Below are 18,571 nucleotides of genomic sequence, written 5' to 3'. Positions count from 1 at the left end.
ATGACCTGGAGAGGCACCTCCTGGGAATCAGGAACACAATCCTTCAGGGGCGAGTAGAATCCAGGCAGGTCCAGCTGCCTGTCCAGGTGTGCATATCAGCTGGGCAGTTACCGGGAGGCCTCTGGAGCTTATTGTGTCCCAGTAGCTCAGAACAGGAGTTCATCCAACTGACCCCTGGGGTCACTCGGCCTGGGTGAGTGGAGCAGGTCCAGTCTTCCTTCTCAGAGAGCAGGGTAGGCCTTCAGGTCAGTCTTCTGGCAGCAGGCCAGTCCTTCTGTAATGTCCACTGGTCCAGGAGTATACTGACGAGTTGGTCTGAGGGTCCAATATTTATACCTGGTGCCAGCATTAATTAGGTCAAACATCTAAACTCCATCTGCCACCCATATACACACATCTAGTTCTGGAATTGCTTTCCTTCCCCTGCCCAGGTTTCAAGAGGTCTGGGGTGACAACAGGCCGGTATCAAGGTCTTTGGGAGTGTGCTGGAGGCTGCCCTCTTGAAATGTAATTGGTGCACGGAACAGCTTCGCCCCTCCCATTCTGACAGGATGGGCCATCAGGCCAACACATAGTTTCCCTTTGTCTCGCTGTCTGGGAGGAATATGCAAAGGTCAGATTCTAACTACACATTATAATGTGACCCAGAGAACAATCTACAGTGACAAAATGGTTGGAATGACGAAATGTCAACTTTCTTAAGTGCCATTTTCAGAATTGTGACTTCAAATATGACCTTACTACTAGAGAAGATTTCAAATTACAATTTAAAATTAATTTAAGTGTAAGCATGACATTCCTATCTGCTACCAAAACATATCACTTATTAAATGTAATAAGGTGACCCAATCCTATCCTATGTGAGGGGTAGGCCTTTCAGTAGCGGAAAAGATATGTACAATTTTCACTACCAGGACAAGTAATATGTAAACGTACATGTCCACCTTTTTAAATCCACTCTACCCTGCATTAAGGGCTGTTTAGGGCCTACCTAAGGGGTGACTTATATGTGTTAAAAAGAAGGGTTTAGGCTTGCCAAAGGGTTATTTTGCCAAGTGGAGTTGGCAGTTTAAAACTGCACACAGGCTACAATGGCAGGCCTGAGACATGTTTTAAAAGGCTACTTAAGTGGGTGACACAGTAAGTGATTCAGGCACACCAGCAGTATTTAATTTACATGCCCTGGGTACATGTAGCAGCACTTACGAGGGACTTCTAAAGTAAATTAAATGTAGCAATTGGGTGTGAAATCCAATTTTATCATGTTTAAAGGAGTGAGCACAAGATTTTCAGCACTGGTATGGTGCATGAATGCCTGATGCCAACCAAAAACAAAATTCAGAAAATAGGAAGGGTGAAGGCAAAAGGTTAGGAGAAAGACCACACCAAGGGCTGTCAGGTCTAAACGTATTCATCAGAACAACATGTATGCCTACTGTTCCGAACAAATAATATTCTGGTTTAATAGTCTTAATAATCAGCGTATTCAGAATGTTGTATTCTCTACCTAAGTATGAAAAATCTAATGTCCTTTTCCTTTTTATACTCCAGCAGGTGAAAGAAACATACACAGAAAAAGGAAAGCTGTGGACCACTTAAAATTTTCTCAAACTCTGCCATACAAAGCTTCAGCTGGGGAGCTGAAAGTGAAATTATTCCTGAGTTCTGAAAAAGGATCTCAGTCTAGAAGCAAAATCTGGTCAGAAAACAATCGGGACCTGGAAGCACCAAAAATATTTCCATTTGATTTCAGTAACTCAGCAGCTCTAAACTTCCACCAAGGACTACCTAAAGTAAAAATGTCAAACAAGTATTACCAGTGTACAAGCAATCTATATAATGGAGAGTTTCTTGCTCATCAGCAAAGTACACAGCAAGACCACAGACCAAATATATATAGTAAATATGAGAACGTCTTTCCTCAGGAAGGGTCTTTTACTTATCCTAGAGCCTATGTAGGAGAGAAGCGTTACCAGTGTACGGAATGTGAGGAAAGCTTTACTGAGAAAGCATATCTAATTACACATCAACGCACTCATACAAGAGAGAGACCATTTCAGTGCAACGATTGTGAAAAAAGCTTCAGTCAGAAAGTATACCTGATAACTCATCAGAGAACACACACAGGAGAGAGACCCTATCAGTGCACTGATTGTGATAAAAGCTTCACTCAGAAGGGAACACTTAACACACATCAGAGAATACATACTGGGGAGCGACCTTACCATTGTACGCAGTGCGAGAAGAGCTTTAGCCAAAGGGGGGCACTCAACATACATCAAAGAACACATACTGGGGAGCGGCCATTTCAGTGTACTGATTGTGAGAAAAGCTTTAGTGACAAGCGAACTCTTATAAGACATCAGAGTGTTCATAGGGTGGAGAGCTCTTATCATATTATTAAATGTGAAGATAACTCCATTCAGTGGGACAATTTATTTCTAGATGAGAGAGCACATCCAATAGAAAAGTTTATTATAGATGAGGGAACAGATGCAGAAGTTGAAAACTCAATAAAAAATGAAAGTGCACGGACGGTTGATGATAAGCATACAGACGTTGGAAATGTAATTGATGAAAGTGAACACACAGAAGCTGAAAATTTAAGTCCAGAGGAGAGTACACATACAGATGCTGAAAATACTACAGACACACAGGATAAATATAACCAAGTTTAACATTAGCAGTGCATATAATATCAGGACTTCTTGAGTCAAAATGGAGCTTCTAATCCTCAGAAGCATCCTTTGATGGAGAGACCTTGGAAGTGTGCTGACTGTTAAAAAAACGTCACAGAGAAGATCTGCATTATTAAACATCAGAGGGCACATACTCAGATCAATCAACAGGAGGAATGGGATCTTAATTCAAAAGTAAAGTTATCTAAACCGCTTTGAACCCATTGTCAGTTGGAGAACATATTTAAGAAAGTAAGTGTTTTTCCAGTGAAAACTCCGTTCAAGCAAATACCAAGACGAAAATGGCACCATTCGTAATAAAACCTATTTCCCAAACAAATGGTTGTCAGGCATGCTCAAATCAATGGGACTGGCAAAAACATCCATAGCAACAAATTAATTTATAATTGATACTGCACAAAGGATTTTATTCTAAAAACAAGAATGGTATTGGAGCAATGGAAATGAATTGTATTCACAGGTCTACCTTTCTGCATTTTACGTTGGAAATCCAAACTCTAGAATATTCTGGTACTATAGTATGTAAACATATATGCTCTGATTACAGACTTTTAACTGAATTTCATATGTAACTGAAGGCCCTGGAAGGAAACTACCTGAAAAAAAGTATCAGTTTTAAAAGCTAGATCATATGAGAAGAGATGAGAGAACATCCATGTGATTAAAAATGCAATAATTCTTTGGAACTTTTGCCGGTGATCGAGAACTGACCCATGCTTAACTGATAAATAGCACACAAAAAATCAAAAGATGTAAGGTTATGTTGGTAGCTCATGTGCTGGATTGTACGTTATGCATAGTAATCATGCCACTGTAAAACTTTAGCTGAAAGTTCTCCCTTAGTGCAGTGGTTCTTAATTTTTGGACTTCAATGGACCTCCACTGAAGCATTATTGGAACCGGAGTATCCCCACTGAGTCATTACTGGAAGCCGGGGATCCCAGTGTGCGCAATTTCAATTAATTGAACCTCAAAACAACACACTAAAGTACAGACACAAGCATTCATCCTTCATATACACAAATGAGGAAATATTTTATCTAAATGACAAATAGATATAACAATATCAGAATTTTAATGGGAAGGTTGGAACTTTTCTAAATTCAATGAAGGCCACTCATCAGCCATATTATATTCTGTTTGATGCTCATGCACTGCTCCTATGAATCAATCTGAGGATACCAACTTCATTTTTAACCTTCGATTTCAAATTTCTTCACATTTACAGAATGTTTTAAAGTTTTCAATTTTACATTTGTAAGTTTGTATACACTTTATTGATCTGTTATTATTTAATTTAATTTTCTAAGCAGTCTTGGACCTGGATTTCAGGTTAAGAATTGCCGTCTTAGTGTGCAAGAGGCAATTTTGTATTTGTGTGATCTTACCAAAAGCAGTGCAGCATAAGGAAGCTTGATTAAGTCCCTAGATTTGTTGTGAGCGTGGTAGTGTAGATATACCGGTCAGACACTTCGATCATGAACAAGAAATAATATCAGACACAAGTGAAGTTGTGATTGTGTTACACATTGCAAACCTGCATGATCCTAATAAGCTAGAGGAACAAATAACTACTGATCAGTCAAGTGTGTAGTTTCCAGGGAGTGATGATAGAGGCAGTAATACTTTCCAACCATTTAAATGAAGGAACACAAACTGTTGAGAACAGGATTAAAACATAGCAGAAATGACCTGAATTGAAAAATTATTTATAAAGAAAAGCTTTTCTGTGGCCCAAAACACATTTAACCTTTAAATCAAAGCAAAGTACAGAGAAGAGTGCTTGGTGTTTTGAAATACAAGGAGTCTGAAGCGTAGAACTGTACTAATATATCATAACTCAAACCTATGTTGTTATCTAACCTGGGAAGTATGTAAAAAAGAAAATCCAATTCAATGACTAACTGTACTTTGGAAGTATTCTAATGCAAATAAATACAGTAAAGAAAATACTCTGAATAAATGCATTCTGCAAACAGATGTAATGACTTGCAGCTAGCTGCTACAAGACAATTACAACCTTTAAGCTTTGAAATATGCAGAGTGCAAAAATAAAATGAACATATTCTGATTTCTAAAAGCTTCCGTATGATCATGTCATGAAGAAAGTCCTTTCCTCTTTTACAGCATAGGGGGGAAAGGAATTTAAGGGAATACATTAAGGTTTATCTCATAGGTTTTTGTGTTTCAACCTGCACCAAAACTGTCATACTGAAATTCTTGTTAAAGAAATCTAGTATCTGCCCATTATCATGTACCCAAGGCTACTGTCAGTTTTCAAAATTTGGGGAAGTTTTCCCTATTAGATGCACTGCAATTCTATAAATGTAAGTAAGTTTGCAGTATTCTTGTTCAGTTTGTATTTATGACTGGTGAGTACACAAGAGACACAAAGTTAAAGTATATCCTTGAATATCTGTGTTCAGATTAAAATTCTGCAGAGCCTTTAGAGCTGCAAACATATATTCTCTGTGAAATTAAGTTCCATGTGCCTGGAAGTACTAAAGAACTTCAACCTCATATCGGACTCTCAATGTTTGATTCATGCAAGCCATTGATAATATATATATATGGAAGAAGCTGCTCCTAAATGCAGATTTCCTTCCTGGGAGTCTAAGTTGAGGAATTATCTTTTTTCCTCTCTCACTTATGGTATGTTTGACTTATTTGTTTGATCAGATATCCTGTGTTGTTACAGCTTTCTCCATTCACCTCAGTAAACCATTTGCGGTGTTTCTCCTCTGTGACCTTAGAACACTTTGTGATTGCTAAATTCTGTATAATGACCACCTGATTGCTTGTGGACTGGCTAATTAATACCAGCCATCATCCTCTAGTGCCAGTTTCTACTATTTTATGTAACAAAGTTCTTAAGTGATCTGGTAGAGATGAAATTCAATCCCAATATTTTGATACAGGCTCTTGATTCCTCCAATAGTGAGCTCTCTATTAATGATCTAATGAGAATTTAGATCGTAAAAGTTTGTAAAGTCCCTGACCCACTGCATTTTCTGTGTCCTCCAAGACAGCAGGTGTACTTGCCAGAGCACCTTGCTGCAGTCTGTTAACTTCTTGACCTATACACTAGAAATGGTATATAAACAGATGTTGCCACTCGTTCAAGATACACAGATAACACATTTCTTAACTTTTGTCTTAACTTTTGTCTAAGAAAGACTAAGTGCAACGGTTAACCTCTGGTTAACCTACATGCAAATTTAGGTGATAAGTTTCTGATTTCCCATTTGAATACTGTATCCGTACAAGCTGCTTTTTCGTCTTCATTATCGGGGAGTGTGAAATCGTCATTAAGGTTGTTGCAAAAGTGCACACCTGCTCTACAAGGTCTTAGTTACACATGATAGATAGCAGACTGGTCAGGTTTTCATCCTGAGCCTGCTCCTCAAGTTTTTATCATCAGTCAGTCCTACCTGCAAACTTTCCATTTGTTGTTCTTCGTGAAGCAGTCACCAAATGCACCATGCCTATTCTGTTAAATCAGCGGTCGTTCATTGGCTTGTCAAGGGGCTGTCATATTGAACATGCATGCAAAGGGTCTGCTTGGCGGTGCCTCACAATACTGTGCCTGGGCAAAGGCTAAAGGGTTATGCTCATGGACAGGTACTACTTCATTTTTTTCTCTGAAGTATTCAGGTCTTTTTGGCAGCCAATTTCCATGTTTATTTATTTGCCAAGAGGATGTGACCTAACTGCTAGAGTTCTCGTCCTCAAAGCTGGGGAACTATGTTCGAATCTCGTCACGGACCCTCAACTTCCTGTGATTCTGGACAAATCAGTTAATCTCCCCATGCCTAACAAAATGAATGTACCCATTTGTAACGCAACTGATGCTCATGTAAAGTGCTCTGATACCTTTGGGTCTAGGAACAGAATGAGCTTTGTGTAATAGTGATCATAATGTTACTTATATCTGTACTGATGACTGCTTTTAGTCATTATGCTTTCTCTGCTCTCAAGAATCTATCTTCCATTCAGGCCACATTAGAAATGACATACATGTTGTGTGGCATCTGAGATTAAAGAGTGGAGGATACTCGTGTTCACATACAGCAAGCATGTGGAAGCCAATACACAAACCTTTTGCTTTACTGTATGTACCCATGGCTTATTTCCTATACACAAGATGATGCTCGCAGTATATATTATTATGGGCCCAATTAAAGCAAAAGTGAGATACTTCAATGGACATATTTCCCCACTTTTTTACTGAAAGGATACATACATTCCTCTATAGGCAGAGTGAAACAGATTAACTTTACATACATTTCCTCTCTTCTCGGATTCCTAAGTTGAACGTTTCTATAGCTGCCCTCTGACATATTTCAGTACCACAAATCTGAAAAGAGAAGAATGCTCTTTCTGCTTTTCCTAAGGTGTAAAATGTATTATTTGCAGTAATTGCTTATTGTTCTCTAGAACTACATTAATGCAAAAATGTAAGTTTTCCATTGTGAATTCTGTTTGTGTAAAAATTTCTGTGCCCTATCTAGTATATATATATTTTTTCTATCTTGGGCATGGTGGTCGGCAAGATGTGTTTTTACCACTTTCCAGCGTTGCAGTTGGATCTCTGCCTTCAGACTTTAAAAAACACTGGTGCACAGTACTCCTAACAAGACCCTGCCCCCTGTTCAGTATCTGCATAGTCCTACTATAAATCAAGTACATTTCTGTATAATCTTTCTTCGTTTTAACAAGTTACTCTAAAGATGTAATATTAGAAACTTTTTCCTCTACCTCCATACTCTTCTATTGTAATTTTGTTGTTTACTTCTTGTATATTTATTTTTATGCAGTCTGACAAATTTGCACCACATATTTTCAAGCCATCGGTTCTGTAATTATAAACACTTCTCCCCAAGTGATGAACAGAACAGTGGAATATTTAAAATGTTTTTTCCTTTAATTTTTAATTGTAACTCGTAATTGTTTTGGTTTCATGCATAAACAGGACGTGTTTAGACTTTCATCTTGAAAAAGTAACATTAAAACACTGGTTATATTTGTATCCGTAATTGCATTTGGGGTGCAAACACCTGCTTACTCCTGAAACAGAATTACAAATTAGCTGGGATTTGCACTTCTGATGCGGTTTTGCAGTGCAGTTTGCAAACCGCTTAAAGCTGCTGCACTCGCAGTGCATATCCCCAGGTCGCATTAAATCATGCATAAATTATGCGTGGTTCTCCATTCTACAGGTGCACATTTTCTATCGAATTGCGTATCAATTTATTACCAGAACCTGCAGTGTACTCATTTGCGAGTTCACAATTTGTACCTACAATTTGCATAGTCAAATAATTTGGCACTAGGATCTTTCTGTCTTCTCTTTCATTTGATGCGGCAGTAAGGTGTTTTCATTCACTCCGATGTGATTTGCTTAAGAACTTTCACATTAGTATATTTTTGTAACGCAAGGGACCGCTGCAGTAAATTAGTGATCCAATTGAAAGAGCTTGTCCACAAAGACTGTTCTGTGTCTGTACAGGGCTAACAAGACTCATGCTTGGCAACTGAACTAGGTTAAATGCATCCTTAGGTTTTATTGACAGTGCATATACACAAGTACTAACATGTACGCTAAATATGCAGTCTTTTGTTATTAGCTTGCTCCTCCAGCTTTTCTGCGATTTTACATTGGTACTCGTAGGCATATACTAACACCAACATTCTTCATTATGTTATTGAGCAAAGAATCGCACTCATAACTGCACATATATAGTAATATAATCAATAAAAGTACTTTGTAAGTGTCCAAAAGCCCCTAGAATGTCTACACCGCCCTTATCATTTTGTTGTGCCAATGCTTCTTGGTTTCAGCCCTTTCATTGAATATTTCTTCTGTTTGTCCGGACACACCATTCCTCATTTAAGAGAAGCACTGTTTTATCATGACAAACATTGTATGCAATAAAAATACAAAATTGAAACATCTCAACTGGATAGATGCCTGTCAACCTGAGGGAATACTCTTTAGAAGCACCTTTCGCAGCTGTTACAGTTGTGTGTCTGTTGGGTTAGGCCTTTATCAACTATACACACCAAAATTTGATAATTCTGTTCAAATCTGTTGGGAGTTTTCCATTTTCCTGAGAGAGCTGTGAATAAACAGCAATGTTCAGGTTCTGCCACACTTTTTCATTTGGATTTCTTTAGGCTCTGACTGGCCCCTCAAGAACATACCTTTTTGTTCCTTGGTCGTCCATTGTAGCTTTGGCGGTGTGCTCTAGGTCGTCGTCATGCTGAAAGGTGAACTTCTGTACTAGATTCAGCTTCTTTTGCTGAGGGCAGCTTCTCATTTTCGGTTTTTCTGTTCTTTACTCCCTTTACACCCATTTCTAATCAGTCCATAACATGATTCTGCCACCACCGTGACTTACAGTGGGGGTGTACTTTGGGCAAATCTAATGCTTTCCCTTTCAGTCAGAAAGTTCCATTTATTTCCGCCAGACAACAAAACCTTTTGATGATTGACTACTGAATACTGATAGTGTCTGGTTTTCGTTGCTTTTATTTTACTGATAAAACTTGGTAACATTCTCCCAAAACGAAACATTTTTGGTTCCTTGGGAACCACTGTGTTGTGCTATTTAGCTCCTAATCCTAGATGGCTGACACTATTTTTGCTTTGATAGCGGTAGCCAGAATGGATGCTTGTACTCCTGTTGTCTGTGGAGTAGTGGGGCTGCATGCTGTCCATACCCAGCAGTGCAGGTGGTGGATCAACTACCCAACCAGGGCTCTACAGTGCCCACGCACCTTCCTGCATCATTCAGTAAGCAAGCTGCCATACTACATATTCTTCTCTTCAGCCACACACCTCCCTTAATCCCATGATGTGTTGTAAGCAACTGGACTCCTCCCATCTGCTGCTGGATCCTTGCCGTTTGCCCATCCTCTGTCATTGGAACAGCCTGCCTTTCTGCACAACTGTTGGGGTCTAGGCAGCACAACTTGCACCAGGGACTGACCTGCTGTTTCAGTCTGGCCAAGTTGTTGTCCTCTTATTTGGTGTATGCACTATGGGCCTGGTACCATAACCTCACATGGTAGGATCCACTTGCTCTATCCTCATGTCTTCGAAGTACACTGATCTGGACAAGGTGAACATGAGAAGACTGTGAGTCCTCACCATTTTAATAATCAACTGTTCCCTTTTGTGCCAAGTCCTCCTAGCTGACCAAATGATGTACCCTAGAGGAGAGTATATTTGGATACTTCTGATACATGCCAGGTATTGGCTTGGTTTCTTGGGCTTGCAAAGAAACTCACCCTGCTAGTTGCCATCTACGTGAAGGGTCACCCGATGTCAACTTCTGATGGTCTCTGACAGAGGGTCTGGAGCACAGCAGAGTGATGGAAATGGGCATAATTGATGCTGTGGCAGTTGTGGTCTGGGTCTCCTCTTGATGTAGCCTTAAAGGCCACACTGTAGTGTCTCCTTTTCCTAGGATGGTGAAGTGCACACATGGATCCATGACCTTGGCTCTGGTGGTTGGTGTGAACTGTTCTTGTGCCCTCTATGTGTAGTCCTGCGGGTGGCCTCGCGCCCTGAGTGCTGTCCACAACTATTCCATTGGTATGATGCCTGTTACATGCTCTTCTCATCCTGCTACAGCCTGAGTAAGCTCTGCCTCATGGTCCTCTGTAGCACCCCTGCTAACTTATTGAGAAACAGGAATCGTACAGTGCCATGCTTCCCCTGAACTTTGAACTAGTCTATTCACAAATTAGCGCCCTAATTTTGTACCCTTTCCCATTTGCTCATACAGCTTAACAATGCACCATTTAATTTACTGATAAGCAGTCGGTCTGTTTTTTGATGTGATAACTGATGCCCTCAGGAACATCCTAATTTGTGTTGTGATGTATAGAAATGAATGACTATTTTATTTATTCTATTTATCTCTGACTGAATTATATTTGAAGATGTGAAATTTGGAAGCTCTTGACCGATTGCAAAACCAGAAATCATATTCCCAATTTCTTTAAAAGATGTCCAGTGAAGTACAAAGTGACAAACGTTTATTTTCTAGTTGGAGATCACTGACAAGCAACAACTATACTGTTTTGACAGTTGAGTTTTGTCTCTAAACTGCAATATCCCTAGACAACTGTTGCTGTAGTTTGAGCAAGTAATATTGAAATAAATCTATTTTTAAAGCAATCCAATGTAATTTGTGTTTTTCCTTCTGGTGTAATTAAATTGGTACATTTCCGTAAATGTGACCTACTGGGTGCATATGCAGCTTGTCTGAAATCCATTGGTCTTCCAGTTGTGGCACATCCTCCAACCGGCTACAAAGTGTGTTTCTGGTGAGGATGATGACTGCAGCTTCCTAATCTCCTTTACAAGTGTCTTGCACAACCAATATCAGAGCAGCACATCACACGATTGCATCGTGTGTCATACAAGCAGTATTCTTCACATGGGTACAAGGTAAAATCGTTCTCTCTTAAACAGAGTACTTGGTGAGCTGGGATATTTTCCATGCTTCTTGTAGAGGCTCTGCACTAAGTAGACCATTTGTGGGTTTTACAGCTTCCTTTGGCATGGGACTAAAACCATATGTTTGTACTGCTTGGAAATGTCCTGATAGTTTTCAGGGGTCTACGTGGAGCAAAGATAGGATACCATCTTGCAGGTCCTTTACTCCTACCAGAACATGAGTAGATACAAAAATGTCCTGTATCACTTTACAATTTAGCCATAAGGTAATCTAATATATCACAATACTCTGTTCTCATGCTCCAAAAAAAGGCAAAGTGTTTCCGAAGAACGAGTGAAGAAGATATTTGTGAAACTAGTAGAACAATGTCGGAAAGATAAGTCTGTTTAGTATTTTACGTTATTGTGAGAAAGTAGCTTTGTTATATTAGGAGTGCCCAGCCAAATTATTTTCTTTTTGTCCAGAATATAAATGGAGCGACAAAAAAATGGACATGCACCTGCATAACTAGCATATCAAATGCAATATTCGTGGCTTCACCCTTCATGTAACAGATGCAATTACAAATATTACAAATAATTTTACAATTCTGATTACCTATTGCCATTAATCTTCAATGAGACAGCTTTCAATACAGTATTTTTCATAGGTTTGAATATGGAATGTTTTCTAATGATGTTATGCTTTTAGCTTCTGTTATTGGTATTAATACTCTGAGGTCATACGCATTGCATTTGGTGTGTAAGTTAAGATTTGCATGGCTGGATTGCAGAGCTAAACAAAATTAGTGAATCTCAGTGTTTGTTTTGGTTTTAATTCATAGCCATACAGGTAATTTCTTTTTAGGTCTCCTCTTTAGACATGTATTGTCTCGAAGAGAGACATGTTGTATATACTTTGTGGGTTTCAACTTCAGCCTACCCATGAGCTTCTTTTTCGCTAGCTCCATGGTCACTCTCTGAATCTTTCTCCTAGTTTGTAATGGCATGCATGCGTCAAGCCTCTTCCTGTCTTTACTCTTCCCCGAGAGAAGGGACCAATTACTACCATTCATCTACTCGCCTCATTTTAGATTGTGTTTAGGGACTACTTTTCATGTTTGTTTTCGGGACTTAACACAAAGTGTGCATTGTTTGGTGTGTTTTCAGCACTCAACATGGGCGCCCCTGTTTTCAGCCACTCTGACGCACATTTTATGTGCATATACAGTCTATGATAAAAATAGAGCGGCGTTCTCGTTGCGAGTGCTGTCTTTAGTGTATTCATAGAAATAGTTTCACCAACAATGAATTAAAGCTTTGTTGAAAACCACATCACCTGTTTCTGTAGTTTATCTACTGCCTTCTTATGTTTGAAATCCTGGGTTGCTTTAAACAAAAACCATAACTTTCTTAACAATACTATCCTCTCTACTGGTAATGGGGACCCAGGGAGAGCTTGGCGCAAGCCGGTCTTCCCCCTGGGTATTTTTGCGCGATGGAGCAGGCCACAGGTGCGGATAGGTGCAGGTAACAGTGAGGGCGGGATTTAGGGGGAAGTTATATATAGCAGAGTTTGGGCGGGAAGACTCCTACGGCAGTGGTCGTTAGGGCTGTAGAAGTTGTTTTCTAGGTGTCATTATCCAGTCAGGTATTTATTTTTGTAGTAAATGGGATTGTTTGGCGGTATTGGGCGGATAGTATGGCGGGAAATGAAGAAATTAAAAAAGCAAAGAGGGCTCTTTGTGAGGCAGTAGGGAGGAATTGCGAAGCCGGGTGTGCCAGGTGAAGCTTGGGTGGGGCTGGAGTGACCAAAAAGGAAGGCGGCATAGCGGTTGTTGTTGCAGCATGGTTGACCACGTCAAATAAAGTTAACAATATGCCTGAAAATGAAGTTGCGGAAATTAGCTCACCGGGTAAGGAGAATGTCCCGGAGGTGCGTCAGGGCGACCCGCACCTTCTCCAGCTTCAGGTCAGGTTTTTCAGGAGGCTCGCAGCGCAGGTCCAGCGTGCTAACACAGCCACTCGCCGGGGGCGTTCAATGGGTGGTGGAGCGAGAAGAAAGTGAGGCGTCAGTTGGGCGGAGCCGGCAACGTCGCTATCCCGAAGTAGAGGGAGGCGGGCCAAGAGTGCTTCTGCTGGGGAACTCAAGCCTCGTATGCTAAGGAAGGCTGGCCCCTCCCCTGTGGGAGAGTGCTCCAGGTTTCACTGTAGCTGACAGGGGTAATCTTTACAACTTGCCCGATCAGGCTTACTTGGTAAATACCGAGCCAACTTTGAAATGTGTACACTTGTCCTCATACAATACAATGTCTGGCCGGGAGGAGGGGGACCTGCTATGAGAAGAATTGTTTTCGGCCCCGCAGGACTTGTTTATGAGGCAGCCCTTGCGCCGTGGGGAAGTTTTAGTACAAACTGATTCAAAGGACAGCATTAAGCTTGCAAAAGTCCCTATGAGTTCTGAACAGGAAGTTCTTATGGACGCATCAGTTGTAGATGGTGATAACCCAGGCAAGACAGTTGAGCAGCAATTGCTGTTGAAGTAAGGTTTGCGGGCATTATAATGAAGTCTTTGTAGGTCAGCAATTCCAGTTCAAGGAGGTTGGAGTGCAAGTTGTGTTTTTAAGAAAGGTAGGGAAACAAACTTAACAGTAGAGTCTCAAAATATTAGGGTTCGTGGTAAGGAGTCAGGAGGGCAATTTGGGTAAGGAGGGGGGTTTGGGCGTAGTGGAACAATCAGGTCTGAGCGGCTTGAAAAGAAAGGCGTCAGTAAGTATGTTGATCTCGAGCGGATTTTACTTCGTCAGAACAATTTAAAGATATGACAGCGCCTCAAAGGAGGTTGTATGATGGTGGGGTGGGAGATGGGGAAATGCCAGGTGTGAGTGAGCCTGGTTTGGGTGGGTATGCTGAACAGTTGGACTATGAGGGGGATAGCAACGAACTAGAAGAAGGTGAATTGAGAGAGAGGGGCTGTGCTCAACATGGAAAATTTCAAATTCAAGGGGAAGGGGATCAAAGAGGGTTGTTTGGGTAAACCAGTGTTTGTAGTATATTGCAGAAGTCAAGAGTGGACTGAGCAATTAGATTTAAATACCCGGACAACATAAAGACGACTGCGGATTTTTGCAAGCGATCATCACAATTGCCCAAAGGTAAGGCATCGTGGTGGGCAGCATGGCAGCAACCTGATAAAGTGAAAAAACTGACCACAAGATCTATTGGTGTTTGGGGAGTGGATTTGAGTTCTGCTTCTGACAAAGTCAATCAGAGTGAATTACAGTCGGAGGTGGGGGTTCGGAATAGTTAAAGGGACTGAGCAGGTTGAAGGGAACAGTAGTAAACAAAATAAGAAAATGGTTGAGATCTCAAACGTTGATGAAGAAGAAGGGGCCCGAAATATTTACAAAAACTTCCATATATGGGCATTGCTATGCCCTTAGGCTCTCAGAAGAGGCCATACCACGGAGTCGGCCCTTACGATAGTGCTTAACAACATCTGCACTGAGGTCGATCAGGGCCACACCTCCCTTCTGGTCCTATTAGACCTGACAGCCGCCTTCGATACCCTGTCTTCTCGGTTCTTACATCTCGTCTGAGGGAGATAGGGGTAGAGGGCGTGGCCTTGAGTTTATTGGCCTCTTTCCTGGATCAGAGGGAGCAGAGGGTCAAGCTGGGAGAATATCTATCTCCACCCACACCTGTGCAATGTGGGGTTCCACAAGGGTCGGCATTAAGTACGACCCTGTTCAACATCCATGTGGCCCCACTTGCCAGGCTTGTGAGATCGTTTGGGATGGAGGTAGTCTCCTACGCCGACGACACCCAGATCTTGGTGTCCCTTTCTCACTCGGTGAACTCTTCCGTTCTTAACTTTAGAAACTGCATGGAGGCGGTTTCTAAGTAGATGATTTACAATTCACGAATGTTGAATGGGGAGAAGACCGAGATTCTGGTTCTCGGCGGGAACACAGCATCTGGTTGGCCGAATGGTGGCCCCCCTCGCTGGGAGTCTGCCCCACACCAACAGATTCTGCGAGGAACTTGGGAGTGATGATCGATCCTGTTCTCTCAATGGCACAGCAGGTTAATAGGACAGTTGCTACTTGTTGGGGCATTATTAAAATTCTTCGGAAAATTAAACATTATCTGTCCCCTCAGGCTCGTAAGCAGGTTGTCGTTGCACTTGTCGCTTCGCGACTTGATTATTGCAACGCTCTGTATGCCGGCGTTATTAAAGCCCTGGTGCAGCGCCTTCAGACTGCCCAGAATGTGGCGTCTAAATTTGTACTGGATGCCCCAAGACTCTCTTCCGCCACGGCTGCTAGGAAAAGCCTGCATTGGCTTCCTATTGAGTCTAGGATCGCCTTCAAGACTCTTTGCTTGACCTATGGGGCACTCTCTGGCAAGGGGGCTGGTGGGGTGAGGAAATTGTTGCTTCCTTACTCACCGGGCAGAGACCTCCGCTCCTCAACTAAGAGCTTGCTGGTGGTGCCTCGTGTTCGAAGAAGTAAATGGGGTGGGAGGGCGTTTTCAACGGTAGCCCCCAAGCTATGGAACAGCCTCCCCCTAGAAATTAAATCCTAACTGTCTGTCCTGAAGTTCCGGAAAGCTCTTAAAACGTGGCTATTCTCAAAGGCGTACCCGTAGTGCTGGTTACTTGGTCATTTTGATTGTTTTTATGATAGGCGCCTTGATGCCTTTGGGCTTAGTAGCGCGTTATAAGATTTATTTCATTCATACATTCATTCATTCATTCATTCATTTATCGGAAAAGACTAAGAATAGAATATGGAGGCATGATTTTAATATATTTAAACTTTTACATAGGGATATCCAGGCCAAAGAAGGTTCTAAGGAGGAAGAGTGGGAATTAGCAAAAAGACCTAGGGTTCCCAAAACGATAGAAAATCAGACATCTACTTTCCTTATTTATGCAAGCATTTACTGCGAACGTCATCAAGATAGGGCAGTGGCAATGTTTAAATACATAGACATAATACGTAAGGCACAAATGCATTTTGGTGGCTACGACTGGTTAAGTTATGACGAGGAGTTTAGAGCAAGGATTAGTATTTTCGATGATAAACCATGGGGTGACATTGACTCTGAGTTATGTTTACAAGGGATGTCTTCCTCCAGTCACTACACATATGGCAAGTGGTTTACCAGTCACTTACCGGTCCTTTCAGTATCGTCCCGCTCAGTCTGGGGCGGGTTTATATGGGAGAGGCCAGACACCAGTTACAGGGGCATGCTGGAACTTTAACAGAGGTTTCTGTAACAGACAATTTTGCAGTTACAAGCATGAGTGCTCACAATGTGGGGGAAAACACCCACTCACCCAATGTTTTGCGGCCCCAAGGTTTGTTGAGCAAGGGAGAGGGCAGAGAGAGAGAGGTCCGTCATTTCAGTTTACTGCAAAGGGCCCATACACCAATTAAACTTGAGGTTTTATCAAGCTGATTGAGATTCTATCCAGATACAGAGGCGTCATCCTTATTGTTCTGGGGTTTCAAAGAGGGTTTTAGAATTGGTTATCAGGGGCCTAGGCAGAAGCGTTGGTCAGATGACTTAAAATCTGCTAAGGAGCTTCCACAGGTTGTTCAGCAAAAGCTAAACTCTGAAATAGCAAGCAGAGTAGCTGGCCCTTTCTTACAGTGTCCACTTGCTAACGTGACCGTTTCTCCTCTGGGTGTAGTGCCCAAGAAAGCTGCTGGGGAATATTGTTTAGTACATCATTTATCGTGGCCAGAAGGCCTGTCAGTTAATGAGTTTATTTCCCAATCAGATTCAAGTGTGACCTATTCATCAGTGGATGATGCACTGAGAACAGCTGGTAAAGCAGCGGAGCTGGCAACAAATGATATACTGTCCCTATTTAGACTTCTGCCCATGCATCCTTCTGATTTTGAGTTAAATTGGCATGCATTTCAATGGTGCATTTTATGTGGATAAAGTGCTCCCTATGGGATGTTCAATATCCTGCACCCTATTTGAGACCTTTAGCACTTTTTTGCAATGGTGTTTTACACAGATTAGTGATCACAATCTGGTTTGTCATTACTTAGATGATTTCATGTTTATTGGTGAAAGGCACACTGAGCAATGCAAAAAGGCTTTACAAAATTTTTAGTTCATGGCTCAAGATCTTGGTGTACCATTGGCCCCAGAAAAATCTGAAGGTCCAAGCACACGGTTGACTTTCTTGGAAATCAAAATAGATACGGTGGAAATGGTAGCCAGGCTTCCTGCTGAGAAAACTCAAGAGATACGGTCATTCTTGTTGTCAGTAATCAATGAGAGGAAATTGGAACTCTGAAAAATGCAGAGATTATTGGGTTACCTGAATTTTGCATGTAGAGTGGTCATGGCATGCAGAACTTTTTGTAGGTGTCTAGGCATGTCCATGTCTGGTGCCTATCTCCTCGCCACAGAGTAAGGGTATCTATGGCTATCAGGTCTGACCTTTGCATTTGGTTACATTTTCTTGAGGATTTTAATGGAGTCTCTTTGTATTTTGTTGATGAAGACATGATCTGGCAGATACAAATATTTTCTGACGCGTCAGGTGCAAAAGGATTTGGTCTGTTGTGGGAGGGTCGTTGGTGCGCAGAAAGTTGGCCTGGGTAGTGGTTGAAACAAGGGGGCAACATTTCCTTCTTAGAGTTCTTCCCATTGATTGTGTCATTGTTTGCGGGGAAGAATTCAAAAATAGATCGGTCCTTTTCAACGTGGATAATATGGCTGTTGTCGATGTAATTAACAAACAGAAAGCGAAGGATTTGGGAGTTTTACGTCTCTTACTTGCTTTTATGCTAAAATGTTTGCAACTTAACATTGTATTTAAAGCTAGGCACATTCCTGGAACTAATAACAGTATAGCAGACGCTCTGCCTTGATTTCAGTGGCAGAAATTTTGAAATCAACAAGACTCTGATCCCACAGAGCGTCTGGGGAGGGGGGAGGGGGAGGGGGGATTGAGGCTAGTCGAACTCGTAGAAAAATCAATAGCATCATCCACAAGAAGAAGTTACAAACAAACCTGGAGAGAATTCATAAGTTATGGTAACATTGATGCCTACATTGGGAATGTGCCAAAAAAGGAACAGCTGTTATTAGGTTTTGTGCTGCAGTTTTAAACAACGGTTTTTCACACACCACTATTGCAGGAACATTAGCAGGAATTTCCTTTAACCCCTTCTATGCTAATGACAAGGTCAGCTCGTCATGCAGTACACTGGACCTGTGCTTATGACGAGCTGACCTTGTCATGAACAATGGGAAATATTGATCTTGGTCTGTAGTGGCGGGGTAGGGATCCAGTGGAGGGAGTGCTAGTGAAGAAAGTTTTAAAGGGGCTCAGTAAGGAACAGAGTGGCAAAAAACAGCTAAGAGAGCCATTGACTTTCGATTTATTACA

At 41.5% G+C, this 18,571-nt stretch overlaps 1 protein-coding gene across 2 annotated transcripts in view; it reads left to right on the top strand.

Annotated features, from left to right (window-relative positions):
• The window catches only part of LOC144770341 (uncharacterized), a 142,108-nt gene extending 136,946 nt beyond the window's left edge, over window positions 1-5,162 (top strand). The window contains exon 7 of one of the 2 annotated variants that reach the window (XM_078654792.1): window positions 1,552-5,162. In XM_078654792.1, the coding sequence (XP_078510918.1) occupies window positions 1,552-2,678 (1,127 nt within the window). In that variant the 3' untranslated portion in view covers window positions 2,679-5,162. The remainder of the gene's footprint in view (window positions 1-1,551) is intronic. The other variant, XM_078654793.1, reaches the window with a different exon arrangement.
• The last annotated feature ends 13,409 nt before the right edge of the window (window positions 5,163-18,571 follow it).

Source organism: Lissotriton helveticus, chromosome 7 (genome assembly GCF_964261635.1).
Source record: "Lissotriton helveticus chromosome 7, aLisHel1.1, whole genome shotgun sequence".
NCBI classification, from domain to species: domain Eukaryota; kingdom Metazoa; phylum Chordata; class Amphibia; order Caudata; family Salamandridae; genus Lissotriton; species Lissotriton helveticus.
This window is presented reverse-complemented; position numbering and strand designations above follow the sequence as displayed.